Raw genomic sequence first — 20,162 nt, forward strand, 5'->3', positions numbered from 1 at the left:
AATAATAAATTTACATATATTATATTTTAATTTATATAAATTATTTTAAAAAAAATATATATAATTGAAATTATTAGATAATTTCTTTTATTCTCAAATATTAGAAGTTAAGAGAAAAATAGTAATAAATTATAAATAAAAATAATAATATTAATTTTTGATTTATTTAAAAATATATACATTATATGGATATGTAAATTTCGTATAATTATTTAAATAATAAATTTACATATATTATATTTTAATTTATATAAATTATTTTAAATATATATATATAATTGAGATTATTAGATAATTTCTTTTATTCTCAAATATTAAAAAATAGAAAACTATTTTAAATCCATTTAACAAGAGAGCTGCTCAGCCGTCAGCACAACACTAGAGCGCCACTGTGTTCAGGACAAAAACCCTACGCCTCTTTTTCTGTCATCCTGCGAACTACGACGGCGAGAAATGCCTCCCAAAGCAGCAAAATCGAAGGAAGCACCGGCCGAGAGGCCGATCCTTGGCCGATTCTCATCCCACCTCAAGATTGGAATTGTATTTGCTTCATTATCCTTCTTCCATTACCGCCTTTGTTCTTGTTCATTTCTTGTTTGTTTCCCCGATTTTCATTCATCTCTGTTAGTTTTTGTTTGATATAATCGGAAACGTAGGAAATGGAATGAATTTTTGAAAATCAATCTGGCCGTATATTTCACTTGATCCTACTTGAACCGTGTGTGTTCTGCATTTCTTGAACTCATTATATCTTTTACCAACTTTTTCTGGTGTTTCAGGTTGGGCTGCCTAATGTTGGCAAATCTACTCTTTTCAACACGCTTACCAAATTGGCTATACCTGCGGAGAACTTCCCCTTTTGTACTATTGAGCCTAATGAGGCCCGGGTGAATGTCCCCGATGAGCGGTTTGAATGGCTTTGTCAATTATACAAGCCAAAAAATGAGGTTAGTAGATGGCTCAGAAGCATTAGACATTTTTCCATCTGGTGATTGGAGGAACTTTGTAGTTGTAATGACTATCTGCCGCATTGAGTTGAATGCTTAATTTGGCAAAGGAGTATGTGATGCCTTTTTCCTATATAAGAAAAAGGTATGTGATACCCATTTGCAAGTGCTTGTTAATATGATAGAGTGTTTGGACTATTGACGAATTACCAGGAAGAAAAGATCCAAGATTAGTATTTCGTTACTTGTTGTATCTAGCTTTTCAAAATCGGGTTTGAACCTTACTGGGCTTGTTATGCAACACTTGTTATTGAATCTTTTGGTCGAATTTGTTTTATTGCTTCAATTACTAGGAAAAGAGATATCCTGAGTATAGAATTCTATTATTTCTATATTTTAGAAGGAAAATAAGAATGATATTAACAAGTTACCAATATTGCTGTTCCGGGTACAAAAATGGATTTAAATGGTAGTCAAAACATTTAAGAAATCCCCCAATCCTCCCCTCTATTGAGACTTATTGGGATGATCTTTTGAGCAAAATAGAAAAGATTTGAAATTAGTGTCTATAATCTTGGGGAAAGGGAAGCATACACCACGGAAAGGTCCTCCATTTCCTATGCAAATATGGATGATGCAAGCTGTTTCTTTTTATTGCTCTTGGTACCATGCCAGACCCAAATCTTTTATATGAACAAACTTCCAAAGGCCCATTTTAGCTTTAGGAAATTCAAAGCGGTTTTCAAAGTTGCAGTGCCATTGGGCTCCACAGAAGGAGGTGGTTGGGGGATTTCAAATGGAATTAACAAACAGTTATTTAGATCCTTCCTTTTTTCACTTAGACTATCATTGTTCAAATTCTTCCTGAAAACCGGTTTCAAAGCGAAGAAAATCATGTAAAAAAGGATGCTTTTCTTAACTGCATGAGGTCATGAGGGGAATTTTCTATAACCACACTCTTGTGTGGGTGGGTGTAGGACTTGATAGAAAGTACCCTTGCTTTCATAGCCACCAAAGAAGAGGGTCTGCACTTAGGGTGCACGTATATGTGATGCAATTTAGCAATGCAACCATCCCATTCTCCTTTAAGTGATTTATGTTTCTAGCTAACCAAACATCCAACAAAATTTCACTTGGAATAGTAGAGTAGCACAACTTAACTTCACACTAATGATAATTCCAGGAATAGAATGATCCACCTGCACCTAAATGTCTATCCCCAATATCATCTCACCCCTTCCTAATCCTTCTCTACAACCAATACTGTGAGCCCTTGGTAACACTACCTTCTCATGGGATTCCATACTTTGCTACAAACACCCAAGCCCACAAGTTACCCTTGTCACATGCAAATAGCTACTATCCAAACAAAGATTGAATTAATGTTATATTTGTAAGAGGGCAGCTGAGTTACCTAACAATCTCTTTCTTTGGTGCCTTCTTTCTTTTCAAGTGTGGCAAGTTGCTTATTGCATATCAGGTGTAAGCTGGGTGATGGCCAGTTCAGTTGAGGATGAAATCTAGGCTAGGGGGTGCATCCGAGGTGATAAGCATAATAACAAAGAATGGGTTTTGAGAGTATAGATAATAATTTTTACAGGTGTAAAGATTTGTAGTTCCAAGTCCTCTGCTTTTTATTGAGGTCGGCTTCTTAATTTTGTTGAGGATATTGGGGATCTTGTTGACATTTTGATAGTCTTACGAAGTTTTTTTTTGTGTATTTGGGTTGCACCCTATTGGTGCCATGTTAATATAATTCTTTTTTTTCTTCTAATTTGGTTTTATGTATGTGCTGCTTTGTTGTTATTTAAGATATTGACAAAGTTTTATTTGCAGGTTTCAGCTTTCCTAGAAATCCACGATATAGCTGGATTGGTTAGAGGTGCACATCAAGGTCAAGGGTTGGGAAACAGTTTTCTATCCCATATTCGAGCTGTTGATGGAATTTTTCATGTTTTACGTAAGATATCTATCTTTAAGTAAACCATAATCTTGAATGCAGCTATTTTCTGTAGTTTTTATTGTTCTGCATTATGAATGATTTTGTGCAGTTCTTATCTCTGGACTCATTATTTACTATATGTTTTTTAGGCATTGAATGTTATTATGCCCTAAATTTAGTTCTTATTTCTGAATCTCCCTTGTTTCACTATGCCTTTTGTTGTCCTCAAAATATATGCAACCTAATTATGAAATTACCAGTTTGCTAGTTTTCTGATATGTGCTAGACTGACACTTACTTTTAGTCCTAGAAAAGGAACTAGGAACATGAAGAGAAGTGCATAGACAAAATAGGCATGTGGTTGTAACTCGATCAACAAATGATGTTCGAAAAAGTGGTGTTGAGAGCGTGCGAATATGTAAACAAATTATTTGATTGTTTTTTTCTGAATGAAAATTATTCACTGAATACTTATAGAGAGATAGAGAGAAGAGTTATTAATATGCATGTTGTCGGTTGGGGGGGGGGGGGCATACAATTGTTCTTCATATAGGTAGATGATGCTGAGGAGAGTAATTTGTATTCTTACTATTATTTGAAGTGTTAAGATATATTTTCAGTTTAGATTCTAAATAGACTGGGCATTTAATACGATTTGTGTGATATTAGTAGTTTAGTTAGGATATTTGTGTTAATTATGGGATAAAGTTCTATGTGCAGTAAATTAGTTTTATCTAGGAATTAATTTCATACTAGTGTTATTTTTAGAGAACTATGAATATGTAAGCCATGTCAGTTTACGAGTAATATTTCCTTCTTCCATGAATATTGTTGTCTCGATGGGTTCCAATATTTATTTTCTTAGTGGTTTCTAAAATTTTCATAGTGAAATTTTTCGTTTTTTGTTAGCTCGAGCAATATCAAGTAACTATATTTAGCTCAAACTTGATTAAGCTAATTTATTCACACTTTCGACATGCGTAAGGTGGAGTTCTATTGGTCCTATTGTTTAAATTATTAAGACTTATTTTAATTTGACATTCTAAATAGGTTAGGATTTTTACTTATTTGTATTATTTTATCAGTTTCATTGTTTAGCTTATATGATAAAGTATTTGAGGTGATTGTTATTTCAAAAACTAAAAGAGTATTTGAGGTGATTAGTTGCACCAAACTCTCATGGCCAATTACATATATGGGGATTCCATCAGGGGGTAACTCTAGGAGTGACTTCTTTTTTGGAAGGGAGTGGTTAGCAAAGTGTCTAAAAGGTTAGAGTGTTGGAAAAGGGGATTATTTTCATTAGGAGGTCACATCACCCTTATCCAAGTGTGTTTGTAACATTCCGATGTACTTTTTATTCTTGTTTAGAGCACCTAGGGTGGTAGAGAGACTAGAGAGGTGTATGAGGAGATTTTTACGGACAAGGTTAGGAGAGGGATGTAAGGATCATTTAGTTAAGTGGAGATCTGCTGTTAGCCTGAAGATCAAGTTTTGGAATTTGGGGATCTAGCTGTTAAGAATGTATTACCATTGCCTAAATAGCTATAATGTTTTCTTCAGGAACCTAATTCGTAGTGGCTCGAGTTGATTAAGAGTATCCATGGTGGTTGTAGGGAATGGGTGAGGTATTCTTGTAGGGAAAATTGTATAGTTCGATAGCCCATGGAAAGCTATAACACACTTATACAACATTTTCCTTCCCCTCACTCGATTAAAGGTTGGCAATGGTAACCGAGTCCTGTTTTGTGAAGACCATTGGATTGGCAATAACCTTTCGATAGTCAATCCACGTTTTTACAACATCTCAACTAGACATCATGAACCCATTTCTTTGTTCCTTATGACTCACATGATGTTGTTGCTTGGGGCTTTCACTTTTCTTGGAACCTGATTGAGAGACTGAGGATTTAATGGCCTTACTATATACGTTAGATACCTATGCTTCACAAACACCTACTGTAGACAATGGTCTTTAGAACCTTCTAGTCCCTATATTTGCAAATCCTTTTTTCATCACCTAACTAAACACCCTAGTAGCATCTCGATTCGTTATGCAAAAATGTTATAGAAAAGTAAGGTTCCCTCTAAGATTAAAGTGTTTGTATGGACAACAGCTCTTAACAAGCTTCATACTTATGAGTTACTCCAAGAGCGTAGACTGAATCGTGTTATCCCCCTGAACATTTTACTTTGTGTGTCAACAGAGCGGGGAGTCACACACATAGTTACCTTTTTTTGCATTGTGATCTTATATGGAGTTTGTAGTTCAAGCTATTTTCCCTTTTTGGGGTCCATTGGGTTCCTTACTCAATCAAATGCTTTGTTTATTCTCATGTCAAAGGGGTCGGAGTTGGTGAAACCATTTTGGAGAGGGGTTATATTTGCAGGATTGTTGGCAATTTGGTTGGAAGAAATCGAAGAATCTTCGAGGTTAGGTTCTTTTGCTCATGATTTATGGGATTGGATGTTATTTCAAGCATCTTTTTGGGCAAAGGCGCTTGGTAAATTCGTGGATATGACCCTTTTGCAAACTACATTGGAATTTAGGAGTAGTCGTCAATGACCCCTAGACTGATTGAGTTTGTGTTAATATCATTTTCATCCACAAATTATATTGTTCCCCTTTCTTTTGAGAAGTTGAGGAGTGCCTTATTACTCCACCATTATATTTTTCATTCATTTATTTTTAAGAGGCATATTTTCTTAAAAAAAGACTATTTGCATTAAAATTAGTTTTTTTTTTAGTTAAAACAAACTATGTGCATGAAAAATAGTTTTTTTTTTTTTATAAATCTAGGAATTGGTTTCATATTTGGATTTTTTTAGAGCGCTATAAGCTCTATGGCTATATAGAGTGCAAGACATACTTCTTTATTCTTCCATGAACAGTAGGTTCAATTTGACACATGAAAGCATTTTCTAATTTTTATTTTTTAAATTTATATGTGATTATGATTTTCTTAATTCATTGAAGTATGCAAAAGCTACATATTTGTAGAATAATTAAAATATAAGCAAAATAGTCTTTTTTCTTTAAAAAATATAAACAAAATAGTTTTGTTCTTTAAAAAAATAAAAAAAATAGTTTTTTAGTAAACACTAAAAGTAATATTTTAAAGTTTTTGTTTTCCATTGTTTCATTTACAAAACTGAGCTATATCTTCTTGGTGGGTTCCAATGTTTATTTTCTTGTTGGATTATATTATGTTCCTAATAAATTCTATGTTTCAAGAAGTTGATCAATATCAAGCAACCTTGTCCATTTGAATGTGATCAAACTAATTTGTTTGTTCTTCTGTCTCGAATTAATTTATTTATGATTCATGTAGTAGAATTTACTATTTACACTCTTATGAAATAATTAAAAAATTATTTCCTATGAGAACTCTATTTCATAGTAGTTTCTTTTGGAAGCCTTATAGAGATGTACTCCTTGTGCATTTACTCTTTAGTTATACTTTCTTATAATTGTTACTACCTTATTGTGGGATTAACTTCCTTCAGGCCATTTTTTATAGGTGCATTTGAAGATCCGGATATTATCCATGTGGATGATACTGTTGATCCTGTGAGGGATTTAGAGGTTATTAGTGCAGAATTAAGGTTAAAGGTATGCTCTTTGGTGCCTACTATTTTATGTCTTGAGAGCTTGTGCTTCTGTTTTATATTTGGTAATGTTTGCAAGAACTAAACTTGTTTCTAGAGAGAATGAAGAGAGAAAATCCTCCTCGCCTAGCTTTGTGTGCCTTTGTTTCTAGTTTGTTGATTTTGTTAGCCATGCCTCTTCTATTACCAATTACCAATGATAGAAAGGAAATCTTTTGATACATTTTTAGGAGGAGGGTTTATCATTGGTAATTGGTGGGGGATTAATTTATCATTGGCAATTAATTAATCCAATTCCCTTCAGATTAGATAACAAGTGGCTCAAGGCGGAGGGTTTTAGAAGTTTGGTGGCAAGGGTTTGGAGGGAGGAGAGTGCGAGTGGGAAGGGTAGCTTTCGGGTGGCAAAAAAATTAATTTTGTTGAAGATGGCGATAAAGAATTGGGTGAGGGAAGAGAGGTTAAAGGTTAAAGAGGGTACTAATAGGTTAATGGATGAGTTAGAGGGGCTTGACTGTTTGGAAGGGGATGTAGGGTTGTCAAGGGAGGAGGGGGAAATGAGGGAGGTGGTGGGATTAGAATTGGTGAATAGGATGTGCATGAAGGAGATTTTCTGGAGGCAAAAGGCTAGGGAGAGGTGGTTGAAAGAGGGGGATCGCAACACTAAATATTTCCATTGTCTAGCCAACCATAGAAGAAGGTGCAACAATGTGGATGAAATTGTTATTGCTAATATCAGTGTTTCGGGAAATGATAATATGAGAGAAGATGCCATGAATTTCTTTAAACAGTTGTAGACGGAAGAGTTCGATGTGAGGTTGAAGTTAGATGGGATTCAATTCAAGCAAATTAGCAAGTTAAATAGATGCAGTCTTGAGGAGTTTTCAAAGGAGGACTCAATATGTAATAGTGATAAAGCCTCGGGGTGGATGGGTTCAATATGAAATTTTTGTAAGATTTCTGCCCTTTATTCAAGGAGACTTGGTGAATATCTTCAAGGAATTACATCAATTTGGCACATTCATGAAATCTCTTAATTCCACGTTCATTGTGTTGATTGTAAAGGTGGAGGGTGCTAAAGATATTAAAGATTTCAGACCTATTAGTCTAGTAGGTTGAATTTACAAGCTCGTATCCAAAGTTCTTGCTAGAAGGTTGTCCTGGGTGCTTGGGGAGGTGATTGGTGAGTGTCAACATGTGTTTGTGGAGGGAAGACAAATCATTGATGCAGTTTTGGTGGCTAGTGAAGTTGTGGATGAGGTGGTGGGTACGAGGAATGAGGAGATTTTATGCAAACAGGACATGATTCAGGCATATGATCATATGAGTTGGGATTTTGTTGATTATATGTTTGGCAGGATAGTTTTGGTTTGAGGTGGAGGAGATGGATGATAGCTTGTATTACTATTGTTTCATTTGTGGTGATGGTCAATGGTGGCGTTCTTCATTTTTTAGGACTTCAAGAGGATTGAGACAAGGGGATCCTCTGTCCCCACTCTTATTCATCATTGTTATGGAAGTTTTGAATAAACCTCTTGAGAAAGGTAGAGATCAGAATTTACTGAAAGATGTTGTGGTTGGGAGAGGAGAGCGGTAGGTGGAAGTATCAAATTTATTCTTCGCGGATGATACTTTAATTTTCGACCAACCTGATAAGGATATGGTCTTGAATCTTAGATGTGTTGTTTTATGTTTCCTAGCTGTTTCAGGGCTGAATATCAACCTACACAAGTTTGAATTAGTGAAGTTGGGTAATAGGGGTGATGGCAACAGATTTGCGAGGGTCCTTGGGTGTAAGTCAATACAGCAGCCTATTAAGTATGTGGATCTTCCTTTAGGTACTAAATATAAAGATGCAAGATCTTGGGATCCGATTGTCGAACTTTTTGAGGGGAGACTTGCGGGTTAGAAAATGAATTTTCTTTCAAAAGGAGGGGGAGGGGGATTTACACTTATCAAAAGTGTTCTCAACGATCTCTCTATTTATTATTTATCAGTCTATACTATTTCTACGACAATTACCAAGAAATTAGAGAGTATTCAATGTCGATTTTTGTGGGGGGATGACGAGGGGAGCAAAAAATATCATCTAATTAAATGGGAGGAAGTGAAGCTACCAAGGAACAGGGGTGGTTTGGGTCTTCGTTCTTTGGTGGATTTAAATAGTGCTTTACAAGGAAAGTGGTTGTGGAGATACTTATCTAAGGAGGGGAGGTTGTGGCATAGGGTTATTGGAGCGAGGTGAGGGAATCTTGTGGGGAGGGGGAGTGGAAGGGTCATAACTTGGTCTCATGGTGTGGGCGTATGGAGGAAGATTGGTATGAGGAAGTTGAAGTTTCTTGAGTGTATTCAATGAAAGCTTGGGAGGGGCAATATCATTAACTTTTTGGAAGGATGAATAGATTGGGAGGGGCGAACTTAGGGATCAATTTCCAAGGATATATGCTTTAGCACTAAGAAAGAATGTGGTGGTGGAGGTATTCCAGGGGTGGATGGGAGGAGTGGTTGGGACATGAATCTTGTTAGAAATCTTAATGATTGGGAGGTCGGAGAGTATACTAGGCTCCTTCAATTACTAGCTGACATGCACCGTGTTGATCACTAGGATAAGGTTGTGCGGAAAGTAATGAAAGATGGTATCTTTATAATTAAGTCCTTTTATCACTATTTGGCCAATAATGAGGGGGAAAGGGTGAGATTTCCGGCTTCGCAAATATGGAAGCTGAAGGTGCCACCAAGAATTACTTTTTTTTCCTGGGAAGCAGGGTGGGAGTGCATCCTCCCCATTGACAAATTGATGAGAAGATGCCACATCATGGTCAATGGCTGTTATTTATGCGAGGAAGCAGCTGAATCCTGCAATCATCTATTTCTCTGGTGTTCGGTAATCTACAGTTTATGGAATATGGTGTATAGTTTGTTGGGTATCAATTGGGTAATTGGGGGTATAGTGAAAAATGAGCTTTGGGCTTGTGATGGGATTTGTAAGAAATCAAAAATTCTAAAACTCATTCTTTACCTATCTTCTGGGTGGTGTGGAAAGAGAGGAATAATAGAGTGTTCGAGGGGCGTGTGGGAGATTTGGGTAGAATCAGAGATAAGTGGATAGATACTTTTGGGACTCTTATTCTGGGACATAATGTATATGGGTGATTTGATTTTGGAAAAGTTTTTGATATTTCATTAGACTTGTAAATTTTTTATACAGGGGTGACTCGCCCTTGGTGCCTTATACATAATATGCTTGCTTTTTTATTTTTTTTAAAAAAACTATTTTAAGATACTTAACTAATGCCCCAGCCTTGCTGCTGCTATAGCATGATCGCATATTATGACAGTATCCATCCAGACAGCTAATGACCCATGCTTCGGGGCTAGCAAAAAAATTACTCCACTTCAATAACAGAATTCTGTACTACTACATCTAGAAGAAAAAGGGAAAAAAAAAAAAGTAGAGCTTTTGATAGTGTTGAGAGTAGTATTTCTAGCATAAAAGATAAGTAACTTCATTATTTTGGGTCTATTTTGTTTGGTCATGATATTATCAGTGATTATGATTTTGAGAATGTCATTGACATGCTAACATGATTGTTAAATCTTTTATAAATGGGCGGTACCCATTTTTTGGTACTTCGTCAATATATACTATATTTTTATCTTAAAAAAAAAGAAAGAGGAAAAAAAAAAAATTTTAATGTATTACATTCAAAGATGAGAACATAATAGTGTGTTAAAGATTTCAACAGAGAGGCATGTTCTCTTCTCATATTTTCTTACCCCACTGTACCTTGTTCATATGATATCTTGCTTTGAAGAATAGTGTAATCATTTCTATCTTTGATTGATGTAACTGTAGGATATTGAGTTTCTGGAAAAGAAGGTAGAAGATCTTGAAAAGAGCATGAAGAGGAGCAATGATAAGCAGTTAAAAATTGAGCTTGAGTTATGTCAAAAGGTTGGTGCTTTGATGGTTTAGATACTTATACCAGTGATGCAAACAATTTTAGACGTATGTCATCTTGTTATGTATTCTTTGCAGTGTTGTCTTTCTTATGTTAGATCTTCTTCTGCTGGAGTTGATGAAATATTGCCAACACTATAGATGGCTTTGTTATTTTTTTGTGCTGCCAGCCTTGACCATCCATTGTTTATATAGTTGATGAAGTTAAGATTATCCATTAATTTGTTTGCAGAATGAGTTAAGTGGACTATTTATTTATTTTGTTTATTGTTAAGACGCTTTGATGTGGTAGCTTATTGCTTTCTTGTTTTGCTTGACTGTTCTCTTCACTGTCTTTATCTTGATTTTGGAGCAAACCTGCATAAATGTGTGTGAAGAAGTAATTATGTAAGTGGACCCAAAATTAAGTCAATTCCAGAACCATCTTTAAGATCTTTAGGTTGCATAAAGGGATGGGATATGAGTGCATAATGAATTATCAATTGCATAGAAGTGTAGTATAATCATAATTCTCGAAAGGCTTCCTCTATTTGAAATAATAATTTCTCAAAGACTTTCTCTATCAACTTAAGCTTTCAAGAAAATCAGTTCAAATCTGTTGTTTAATGTAGTATTAGAATCAGTTGCTTAGAGTTTAGATCTGTTATTTAATATGGTATTAAAGCTAGATAACTAGAGTTTAAATTCTTAGCTGCCAAGTTTATGTTGATTAAATTTCAGCATAAGGTATGGAAAATCTGTGCATAATCCATACTTTTAACGCAGGGAGTTTGTGCATGAGGACTTGTGTTAATATATAAATAACAAATTGAGCCATTTTTAACCAGTTTAAACTTTAGAATAATCAGTTCAAGACAATTATCTGATAAATACAAACATAATTTCGTGCATTGTCCAGTGGCTAGATGGTACTGTTGCATTACCCTGCTAGCTGCTGTGCTTGTTTTCATATGAATCTCTATATTTTACAAACAGGTTGTATCATTGAGAAGGGATAAAGAAAAGGTAAAGATGATGCCTAAATCTGATAGATAGGAAAAACTGTTGAAAAACCAGAAAGGTCACAGGCGATGGAAAAAGTTAGCCGAGAGAAGAAACTTGTCGAGATTATTGAGTTCAACTTGTAAATTAGTGTATATATTGAAGGTTTTACATTTTGGCATCCTTTTCCAGCTAGGATTTCGGCACTCTTGACTGAGCCCAAAATAACAAAAAAAGATCATCAACAAGCTAGACAGATGCTTCATTTTAGTCACTGCTTGTAATGTGGATCTCTTTTCATGGGTGTATTACACAAAATAATTACTCTTGTTTCCAGAAGAGTCATGCATGTTTAATCTGATTGTATTAAATCTTACCTGTAACATAGGAATATAGAATTGGTTCATGTTTTAATGTGGATTGTGTTAAAATAAGTAGCATTATGTCAAATAATGTTGGGTACTTCATACTTACAGGTGAAAGCATGGATCGAGGATGGGAAAGATGTCCGTTTAGGTGATTGGAAAGCTGCAGACATTGAGATACTAAATACTTTCCAATTGCTTACAGCCAAACCTGTTGTTTACTTGGTGAGTCTCTCTATCTCTGTAAAATGGAGAAGGCATACCTACTGTCTCTTTTACTAAGTCACCTTTTTGGGAAAATTTAACTCAAGTATAAGGTCCCAACTATAGAAGAAAGGAATTGAAATAAATGTGTTGTTTATTGACTTACCCCAAGCTAATTAATCGGAATCTTGAGAATTGCTATCTCTATCAAAAGGGTTATTTTGTGCACCTGAAATTTCATGGCAGTAATTGATTATTATATAGCCATGAAAAGAATTAGGTTAAGAGGGATCTGTGATTTTTTTTAGTTTTAACAGGAATGTTATGTTTTGCATCCATCTTAATTTCAAGTATCTGTAATTTTTTCCCTTGTAAGGAAAAGTACATTAACAAGGCTCCAAGGGAAGGTGCCAACAGGTATAAAGTATAGTTACAAAGTCAAATTTTCAACAAGATTCTCCTCAGGGACAGAGTATGACCCTTGATGAAAAAACAGACGGTTTAGAGCCAAAGATCTTTGATTCTATGAAAAAGGGTGCAGTTTCCATCTATATCTGATGGCAGGCTCCATCCAGGATGAGATTTGGGTACAGCTGGGAATAGCTAATTCTATGAGATTTGGCACAGCTGGGAATAGCTTCTAAAAAGTTAGGCATTTTTGGTTATGGAAGCTTTAGATTTTGGTTAGTGGTCATTTTTGGTTTAAAGATGAGGATTTAATGATTATCTTAGTTGTAAATAGTTTGTTCTTCTATCATCCTAGTGCCTTGTTTGCGATATTATTTTTGTTATAGAGGAGGGGAACAATTCACTTCAAGAGAAACCTTCTATTCCTCTTCTTCCAAGTTACTACAATATAGAGAAGGAAGTATTTATCAAGTAATTTTGATCGTAGTAATATGTCCTTTTGCATACAGGTTAATATGAACGAGAGAGATTACCAAAGAAAGAAAAACAAGTTTTTGCCAAAGATTCATGCTTGGTATGTTCTTCTCTTTGTATCATGTTATTAATTTACTTATGCATAGGTTTAGGCCTTTTATGATCTCCAATCTATTTGTCTATCACACATGGGTGCACACAGCATGGATTTAGGCATGTCCACACGCACAAGTACTTGGGCACAATAAATATGCATGCTTGGATTTTTTATATACCTTGTACCTAGCTGAATTGTGAATCGCACTTGATTGGTACATCAGATATCATGCAAGTACCTATTTATATGGGTTTCTCTACCTGTTTGCCTTTCGTTACATCAGTCTCTACTGTACTGTGCCATAGTCCTTTTGAGTTTAATAGGGTTGTGCACCCCACATTATATTACCTGCCCCAAGAGGATAGTGACCCAAGATAAATTGAAGGGAGTTAACTGTAGAACCCAAGAGTTATGTCATAGGAACCTGTTTACATTCTCCAATGACTAAGACAGAGCTAACATTGCATGGGAAACATATTAAAGCACCTACAGGATAAGACTGTGTCCTTCATTTTAGTAAAAAAATTCCTTTAACCTGGCTTAGTAAAATGGGCACATTCCATTACCTTTTTACAGGGTGCAGGAACATGGAGGCGAGACGATCATTCCTTTTAGTTGTGCGTTAGAGAGAAATCTTTCTGATATGGAGCCAGCTGAAGCTGCTAAGTACTGTGAGGAGAACAAGGTACAAAGGTTAGTCCAAACTAATAAATATGATAATTTTCAACCACATCCTTGAACTTGAAATGGTCCCAAAGTTCCAGAATGTCTTTTCAAGCTTTAACAGTTGAAACTATTGGAATAGAGTTAAATTTTTGAGCTGCCCCTTACTATACTGTAATATGTGGTATAAGGGTCTTAATTGTTTTGAAAGTTTGGAGAAGATATGTACCTTTCTCACAAAGTTGATTCCTTCATGAATTGTTTTCTATTTTCATTTTCCTGATTTTTCTGATCATCTTCCTTCCCCACCTTAGCCTTAAATATACAAATATATTTGTATGTAACAATTTTAACAGAAAAAGTTAAACTCTTTTCCCCTCTTAATATTATTAGTTTCTGGTACTGTCTAAATTTTATTGGGGAAAAAAAATTTCTGGAGCTATGGTAGATAGGATTGAATGGAAGTGCATTGAGCATTTCAGCACCATAACTTGACCACTGTTCTCATTACAGTGCTCTTCCAAAGATTATAAAGATTGGTTTTGCAGCAATTAATCTCATATACTTCTTCACAGCAGGTGCTGATGAGGTATTGTGTCAACCTTTATTTTCCTTCTTCCAGTTCTCTTTTTCCTCTTCTTTTTTCTTTAAAGAATACTTTTTACAGTCTGTTTTCTCTGTTTTATTTATTTATCTTTTTCTTTCTATGAGGGATGATAGCTAATTCTCTGTGGTTGTATCTCTCTTTCTCTATCTAATAATACTTTTCTTTTCTATCTGAAAAAAGTGGTTAAACCTTTTATTAGTTATGCTTTGCTTTTCTTTGTTGAATTGAAGAATTCTGTCTTCTATAAATGTGGTCAATTCTTTGTAGACATGCTGTCTTATTATCATGATATTATGAAAATTAGAAGATTTGGTGCTCGATAATTTATTTGCCTAGGTGGCAATTAGTTAGAACTTAGAAGGTGTTACAATGCAGCTTAGGAAGTTGCTAAAATGTAGGTATGTATGTATTAGTACAAGATATCTACAAGATAGCACCAGAATAAGTCTTTCCACACTAAAAAAAAAGAAAGATATATTAGCAGAATTAGTAGTTAACTATGACCTTTCATGTATTATTAGAATATTCAGCTTAGTTATGATTAGTTTAGAGGTCAAGAACTATTTAGGAAATGTGTATTTACTATTCAAGCCTATTACTCTCTGTTCTAACTTAATTTTCTATTTAGAATTTTTAGTTTGATAGGAATTTATTTCCCTATTCTGGACGTATGGGTTGTTGGGATCCAAGATCACTAGCTTTAGTTTTAATTTCTTTAATTTTTCTCTAAGTGTTCTCTTAAGCTATCTTTACTGTACATCAATTGGCATTGAAATTGAAACCTAAATTCAACTTTTCATGCTACTGTTAGTAAGCATTGAAATCTTAAAACGCCACCCAGATTGAACCTTAGCCATCCTGTCCTTTTACTTAAAAAATAAAAAAAAATGCATAATTGAAACTGCAGGGTAACACCCATAATGTTCACCAGAATTCATCCACTGATGTGCAGTATAAAACATAACTGTCACCACTTCACTCTAAGCTCCAATTTGGGCCACTGCCTTACCAAGCTTTGCACCACAACTACCTAACCAGATCTCCACAACACAAATAAGATCTCCAGCAGAACAATCCCATTCCAAGAGTTAGGAGTGGCATGTGAATTGCATGTTCTGGAGCCCGGAAGTGGGTTTTTCTGTACTATCAAACATCTCATTTGTGTTGTCCTATATACATCTCATGGGACGATGTAGACCAATTATTAAGCATCTGATGGTTTTAGCGAGCTTTGCGGTTTTTGTTAATGGTGGCCTGTTGGACTCTTTTAGGGCAACAAGAGGCCTTATGCAAGGGGGTTTCCTCACCCCCATCTTTTCATCATTGTGTTGGAGGTCCTCAATAGATTGATTGGTAGAACTAAGGAGTTTTAGATGATTCCGTGGTTGGTTGTGAGGAATGGGAAGGAGGTTATAGAGGTGATTCACTTGTTCTTTCATTGACAATACTCTTCTGTTTGATAGGCTTGATGGTTATGCCCCCCTTAATATCATATGCATGCTCCTATGTTCTCAAGTTGTTTCTGGACTGAAAATTAATTTGGCTCAGTCAAAGTTGGTTCCTTTTGGGGAGGGGCTGGATCCAGAGAAGTTTGCTTCTATTATGTGGTAAAACGTTCACCTTGCTTCCAGTCATTTGGGGTTGCCTTAGGTTCGTGAAGTTCAAATAGAGGTATCTGGGAACTGGTGGTGTCTATATATGAGAAAAGATTGCAGGGTGAAAGCATGGCTTTTGGTTTAGGAAGTAGGCTCACTCTTGTCAAGTGCATGTTTCTAACAAGCACATCTCTTTCCACTCTTTCTTCCCTATATCAGCTAGTTTGATAAAGAGATTGGAGGCTTTCAAGTGGTATTTTCTTTTGGGTGATTGTGAGGCTAAGAAGAGGTTCGACGTGGTGGCATGGGTTATTGTCAAGCTACCTGTCGCTTGGGTGGTCTTGGCATTAGATCTCTGGTTGGCTTTATAAAGCCCTTGATGAAAGCTGGGGGTTCCGTTCGGTGGAAGGTGATTAGGATCAAGTGTGGGACTGAAGATGGGGGCTGGAGTCCAGTTTGTCTAGGGATTTTTGTATTTCAGGTTTGTGGGAGAAAATTAACTTGGGTTGTAAATGAGTTCTATGATTATATCAGGATGAGAGTAGGTTCTAGGGAGAGGGTAATCTTTGGAAATGTTTGTGTAATGGAGGCACTCTATTTCAGCAGCTCCCTAATTTTTTCTCTTATTGCTAGAAATAATGTGACTATTGTGAGAAACTACTCTCCATCTCCATTAGTTACCAGATATGGGGTGTGAACATTCAGAGAATCTGAAATAGAAGAATGTTTTAGTTCTTTATCTCCTTTCTCTTATTAGTAGGCAAGGGTGGACAAGCCAACCTGGAAGTTGAGTGCTAGTGACTCTTTCCTGTGAAGCTCTACATGCACCTGGCTCACCCTTCCCTTACTGACTGTAGTTTCCCATGAAATAATTTTTGGAAGCTAAACGTGTCTTCTTTTTGCTTGGGAAGTGGGAAAAGAGTATTCTCACTATTGATAATTACAGAAAAAAGAGGGAAGGTTTTGGTCAGTTGGTGCTAGTGGTGCTATCGTACAACCAAGACACCAAGTCATCTTCTTAAGTGATGTCCCTTCTCCTATAGCCTTTGCTGCAATGTTTTTGAGTTTTTTTTTGGCTTGAATTGGTTGGCAGCTGATATTCTTACCAATGAGATTTGGTCTTAAGTGATGTCCCTTCTCCTACATGCACTCTTTCCTTCTTTGAGAAGTAATCCTAAAGTTAAACATAATTTCTAGTATCATTCCTTTTCTTCTCTCAAATAACAGTTACAATCAGATTTCGTTTAAACATATTTTCCGATATCATTTCTTTTTCTTTTTTTCCTTACTGGAGGAGATTCTGTTATGCCTGATTTTAGTTCAACCTTTTATCTTGATTGATGTTTTCATTGAACTTTAGTTGACTCTTCCATCAAAATGTTCTTAGTCTTTCTTTAGTAGGAACTAATAGTTGAAGTCTAAATAATTTGCCTTTTACAGGTGAAATGCTGGCAAATAAGACGGCAGACAAAGGCTCCCCAAGCTGCAGGGACCATTCATAGCGATTTTGAGAGAGGATTTATTTGTGCTGAGGTTACTCCTTATTCATGCTCCTAAACCTCTCTTTGATGTCAGTTATCAGTAAATTAGCACCCATGAAAATTTAGAAGTCACTTTATCACTAGGACTATCATCTGTGAAATCTTTGAACTACCTATTTTCTTATGCCTCCTTTCCCCAAAAGGTCCTCCTCTCATTAAATGAAGGGTTTTCAAGGAAAGGAGTAATTTTAGAAAGAAAAGATTTTCTTTTCTAAAAAAACAAAAGGAAGAAAAAGGTTTCCAAGATCTGAATTGTGCTTCAGTTTTGTATTCATGTCTTTGTTGTCATCAAAATGAAGGGAGAATATATTAATTTTGATCCTAGTGATAATAAATTATTGGATTTCTATTGACACTTCAGTTGATATCCTGACCCGTGCTTCCCGACGATGTTTAGGTCATGAAATTTGAGGATCTGAAGGAACTTGGTAGTGAATCTGCAGTTAAGGTATGCTAATCTCGAATTGTTCATACTCATCCGCATCTGATATTTTTCTGCTGTATCTACTTGTTTGCCTGCTGCAAGAAATGTAAATAGTCATCAATTGCTCAACTGTATCCTTGATTATACTATAGACATCTCTATATAGAAATGGAAACATCAAACTGAGCTTAACGCATCAGTTGGTATCTCTCTTTTACTTTTAATCTTTTTAAGGGGCCAACATTATGAGGCACCAAATGATATGATATTACGTAGCATCAGGCAGAGGTTAGACATGTTAAAATTTGATTTTGAGTCTTGACATGCATTGACATCTATCTAGGGTTCCATTATCTCAGTTTTAGTTCTCAATCCCTTCTCCAGATGTTCTAACTTTCTCTCGTCATCCAGGCCGCTGGAAAGTACAGGCAGGAGGGGAAAACATATGTTGTTCAAGACGGAGACGTAATATTTTTCAAGTTCAATGTTTCCGGCGGTGGGAAGAAATGAGGCATATGTCTCCCGAGAAGCTATTTCGAAGTTCGTTTTCTCCGACCCAAGATCAGGGCGAGATTCATTATTTCGATCTGTGAGATTTCGTGGGTTAGCAGTATATCAAAACACGTGTAATCCGTTTTGCAGTTTGTAGGGATAAGTCGAGTTGAGTCCCTTAACGTGAAAACTTTTGATGTATTATGTTGGTTTTTAAAACTCTGTCTCCCAATTTTTATAAGTAAATTTTGTGCACTTTCAGATCTGCTATTTCTTTTAGTTTCTCACTCTGGACAAGAGTAAATTACTTTTGACACCCTTAATATATTATTAAAATAAATTAAAGTTGTAGTAGTTCTAAACCTAAAATTTTCAACTTCCTTTATGATATTTTTCAATAATTATTTTACAGTAGTTGCCAGGACTTCCACCCCTGTCATAATGTGAGTGGAGACAGCCAAATTCCATTCCCAAATTATGTAGAAAGTGGAAATTATTAATCTGAGAGACCCAATAGAATTAGGTTTAGAGTTACAGTTTCAAAAATGAAGAACAAGAAAGTTCCACTAAGAAGAGGGAGTGGGCCAATTATTCCACTCATATACTTCAATATACATTTAGTATATCACTTTAGAGATTAAAATAAATCAAGAACATGATACAAAACACAAAAACAAGAAGAGGGAATGAGAAATTTTCTTAAAAACCAAGTTTTAGAAGTAGAAGTTTCTTAAAGAACTCTACTTACAGTCAATGGGGGTATAAGAGGAGTCCAGACATCCATGAGGTGAAGGAATTTAGAGGTTCATAATGATACCCTCTTGGATGTATATTTTATAAAAATGTGTTCTTGTTAAAATATTATTACAAAAAAATATATATATAGTACATCGTTTCGTAAAAAAAAATTCGTTATAAAAATACTAACGAGACGAAAATTTGTTTAGAAAAAAGACCGAGATAAAATAATGAGTTTTATTCTCTCTTAAAAATATATATATATATATATTTAACATCAATTGCGATCAATTTTGAAGTTACAAAAGCTATATTGTCGAAATAATTTTAGAGTCTTGAGATTGCATCTGAATTGTATTTTTAAAATTATATTTAAATTTTTTCGTAATTCTGAAATATGAGGTTACGTTTTGTGTTTTGGTCTTAACATTATGTCAAGATATTAGTTCAAAACTATTTGAAGATTCGTGTTACTATATTGGAGATACAACAAATTGTGTTCGGATTCGATAACAACAATACAGTTTTGGAGTTACTATAAAGTCTTAAAAGTCTTTTATGCAAATATACCTGATATATAATGTTTGTGAATAAATACATACGTAAATATATAAATTTAGAGAATTTAAAACTATTTTTATATATTGAAATGATTTTATTTAAAAAGCACATATCTTAACCCTTATATATATATATATATATGTTTCATTTTTTGGTAAAATTGATGAAATAGTTAATCCAAAAAATTTAACTTATTTCATAAAAAGACAACACATTATCATACTTTTATTTCTTTTTCTTAAAAAAATGATTTGGAGTTAGTTGAGTATATTATATATATATATACATACATACATACATACATATTTGTCTTTTTAACTTTTTAACAATACAATGATAGAAAACAAGACTAACCATTTATAGGTCACTCTCCAAAAATAATTGACTTCCAAAATTTCTCACACATCAAAATAAAATGTATACATATTACCAAAATGGCATAGAATAATGCCGTAGGTACCGGACCATGTGATAATCTCCTTGTATATATCCATCTTATTTTAAATCTTAGAGTAATTTTAATTTTCGAGAAATATTTAGAATACTAAATGTACGT

At 34.9% G+C, this 20,162-nt stretch overlaps 1 protein-coding gene across 1 annotated transcript; it reads left to right on the forward strand.

The window, feature by feature from the left end:
• The first annotated feature begins 345 nt into the window (after positions 1-345).
• On the forward strand, positions 346-18,577 carry LOC110825568 (GTP binding protein). The gene is made up of 12 exons (XM_088210889.1): positions 346-540; positions 780-947; positions 2,784-2,907; positions 6,411-6,502; positions 10,352-10,450; positions 11,914-12,027; positions 12,924-12,988; positions 13,562-13,678; positions 14,162-14,237; positions 17,291-17,383; positions 17,789-17,839; positions 18,227-18,577. The coding sequence occupies exons 1-12, from the start codon at positions 454-456 to the stop codon at positions 18,323-18,325; spliced, it is 1,185 nt and encodes a 394-aa protein (XP_088067015.1). The 5' UTR covers positions 346-453; the 3' UTR covers positions 18,326-18,577.
• Positions 18,578-20,162: the final 1,585 nt, after the last annotated feature.

Source organism: Carica papaya, chromosome 9 (genome assembly GCF_054855325.1).
Source record: "Carica papaya isolate Zhongbai chromosome 9, ASM5485532v1, whole genome shotgun sequence".
Classification (NCBI taxonomy): Eukaryota; Viridiplantae; Streptophyta; class Magnoliopsida; order Brassicales; family Caricaceae; genus Carica; species Carica papaya.

Bases quoted from the DNA above. Each gene is read 5' to 3' on its own strand.
- LOC110825568 (XM_088210889.1), top strand. From the start codon at position 454: ATGCCTCCCAAAGCAGCAAAATCGAAGGAAGCACCGGCCGAGAGGCCG. The intron at 2,908-6,410 runs GTAAGATATCTA...CATTTTTTATAG, and splicing joins TGGAATTTTTCATGTTTTAC to GTGCATTTGAAGATCCGGAT. The intron at 13,679-14,161 runs GTTAGTCCAAAC...TTCTCATTACAG, and splicing joins GAGGAGAACAAGGTACAAAG to TGCTCTTCCAAAGATTATAA.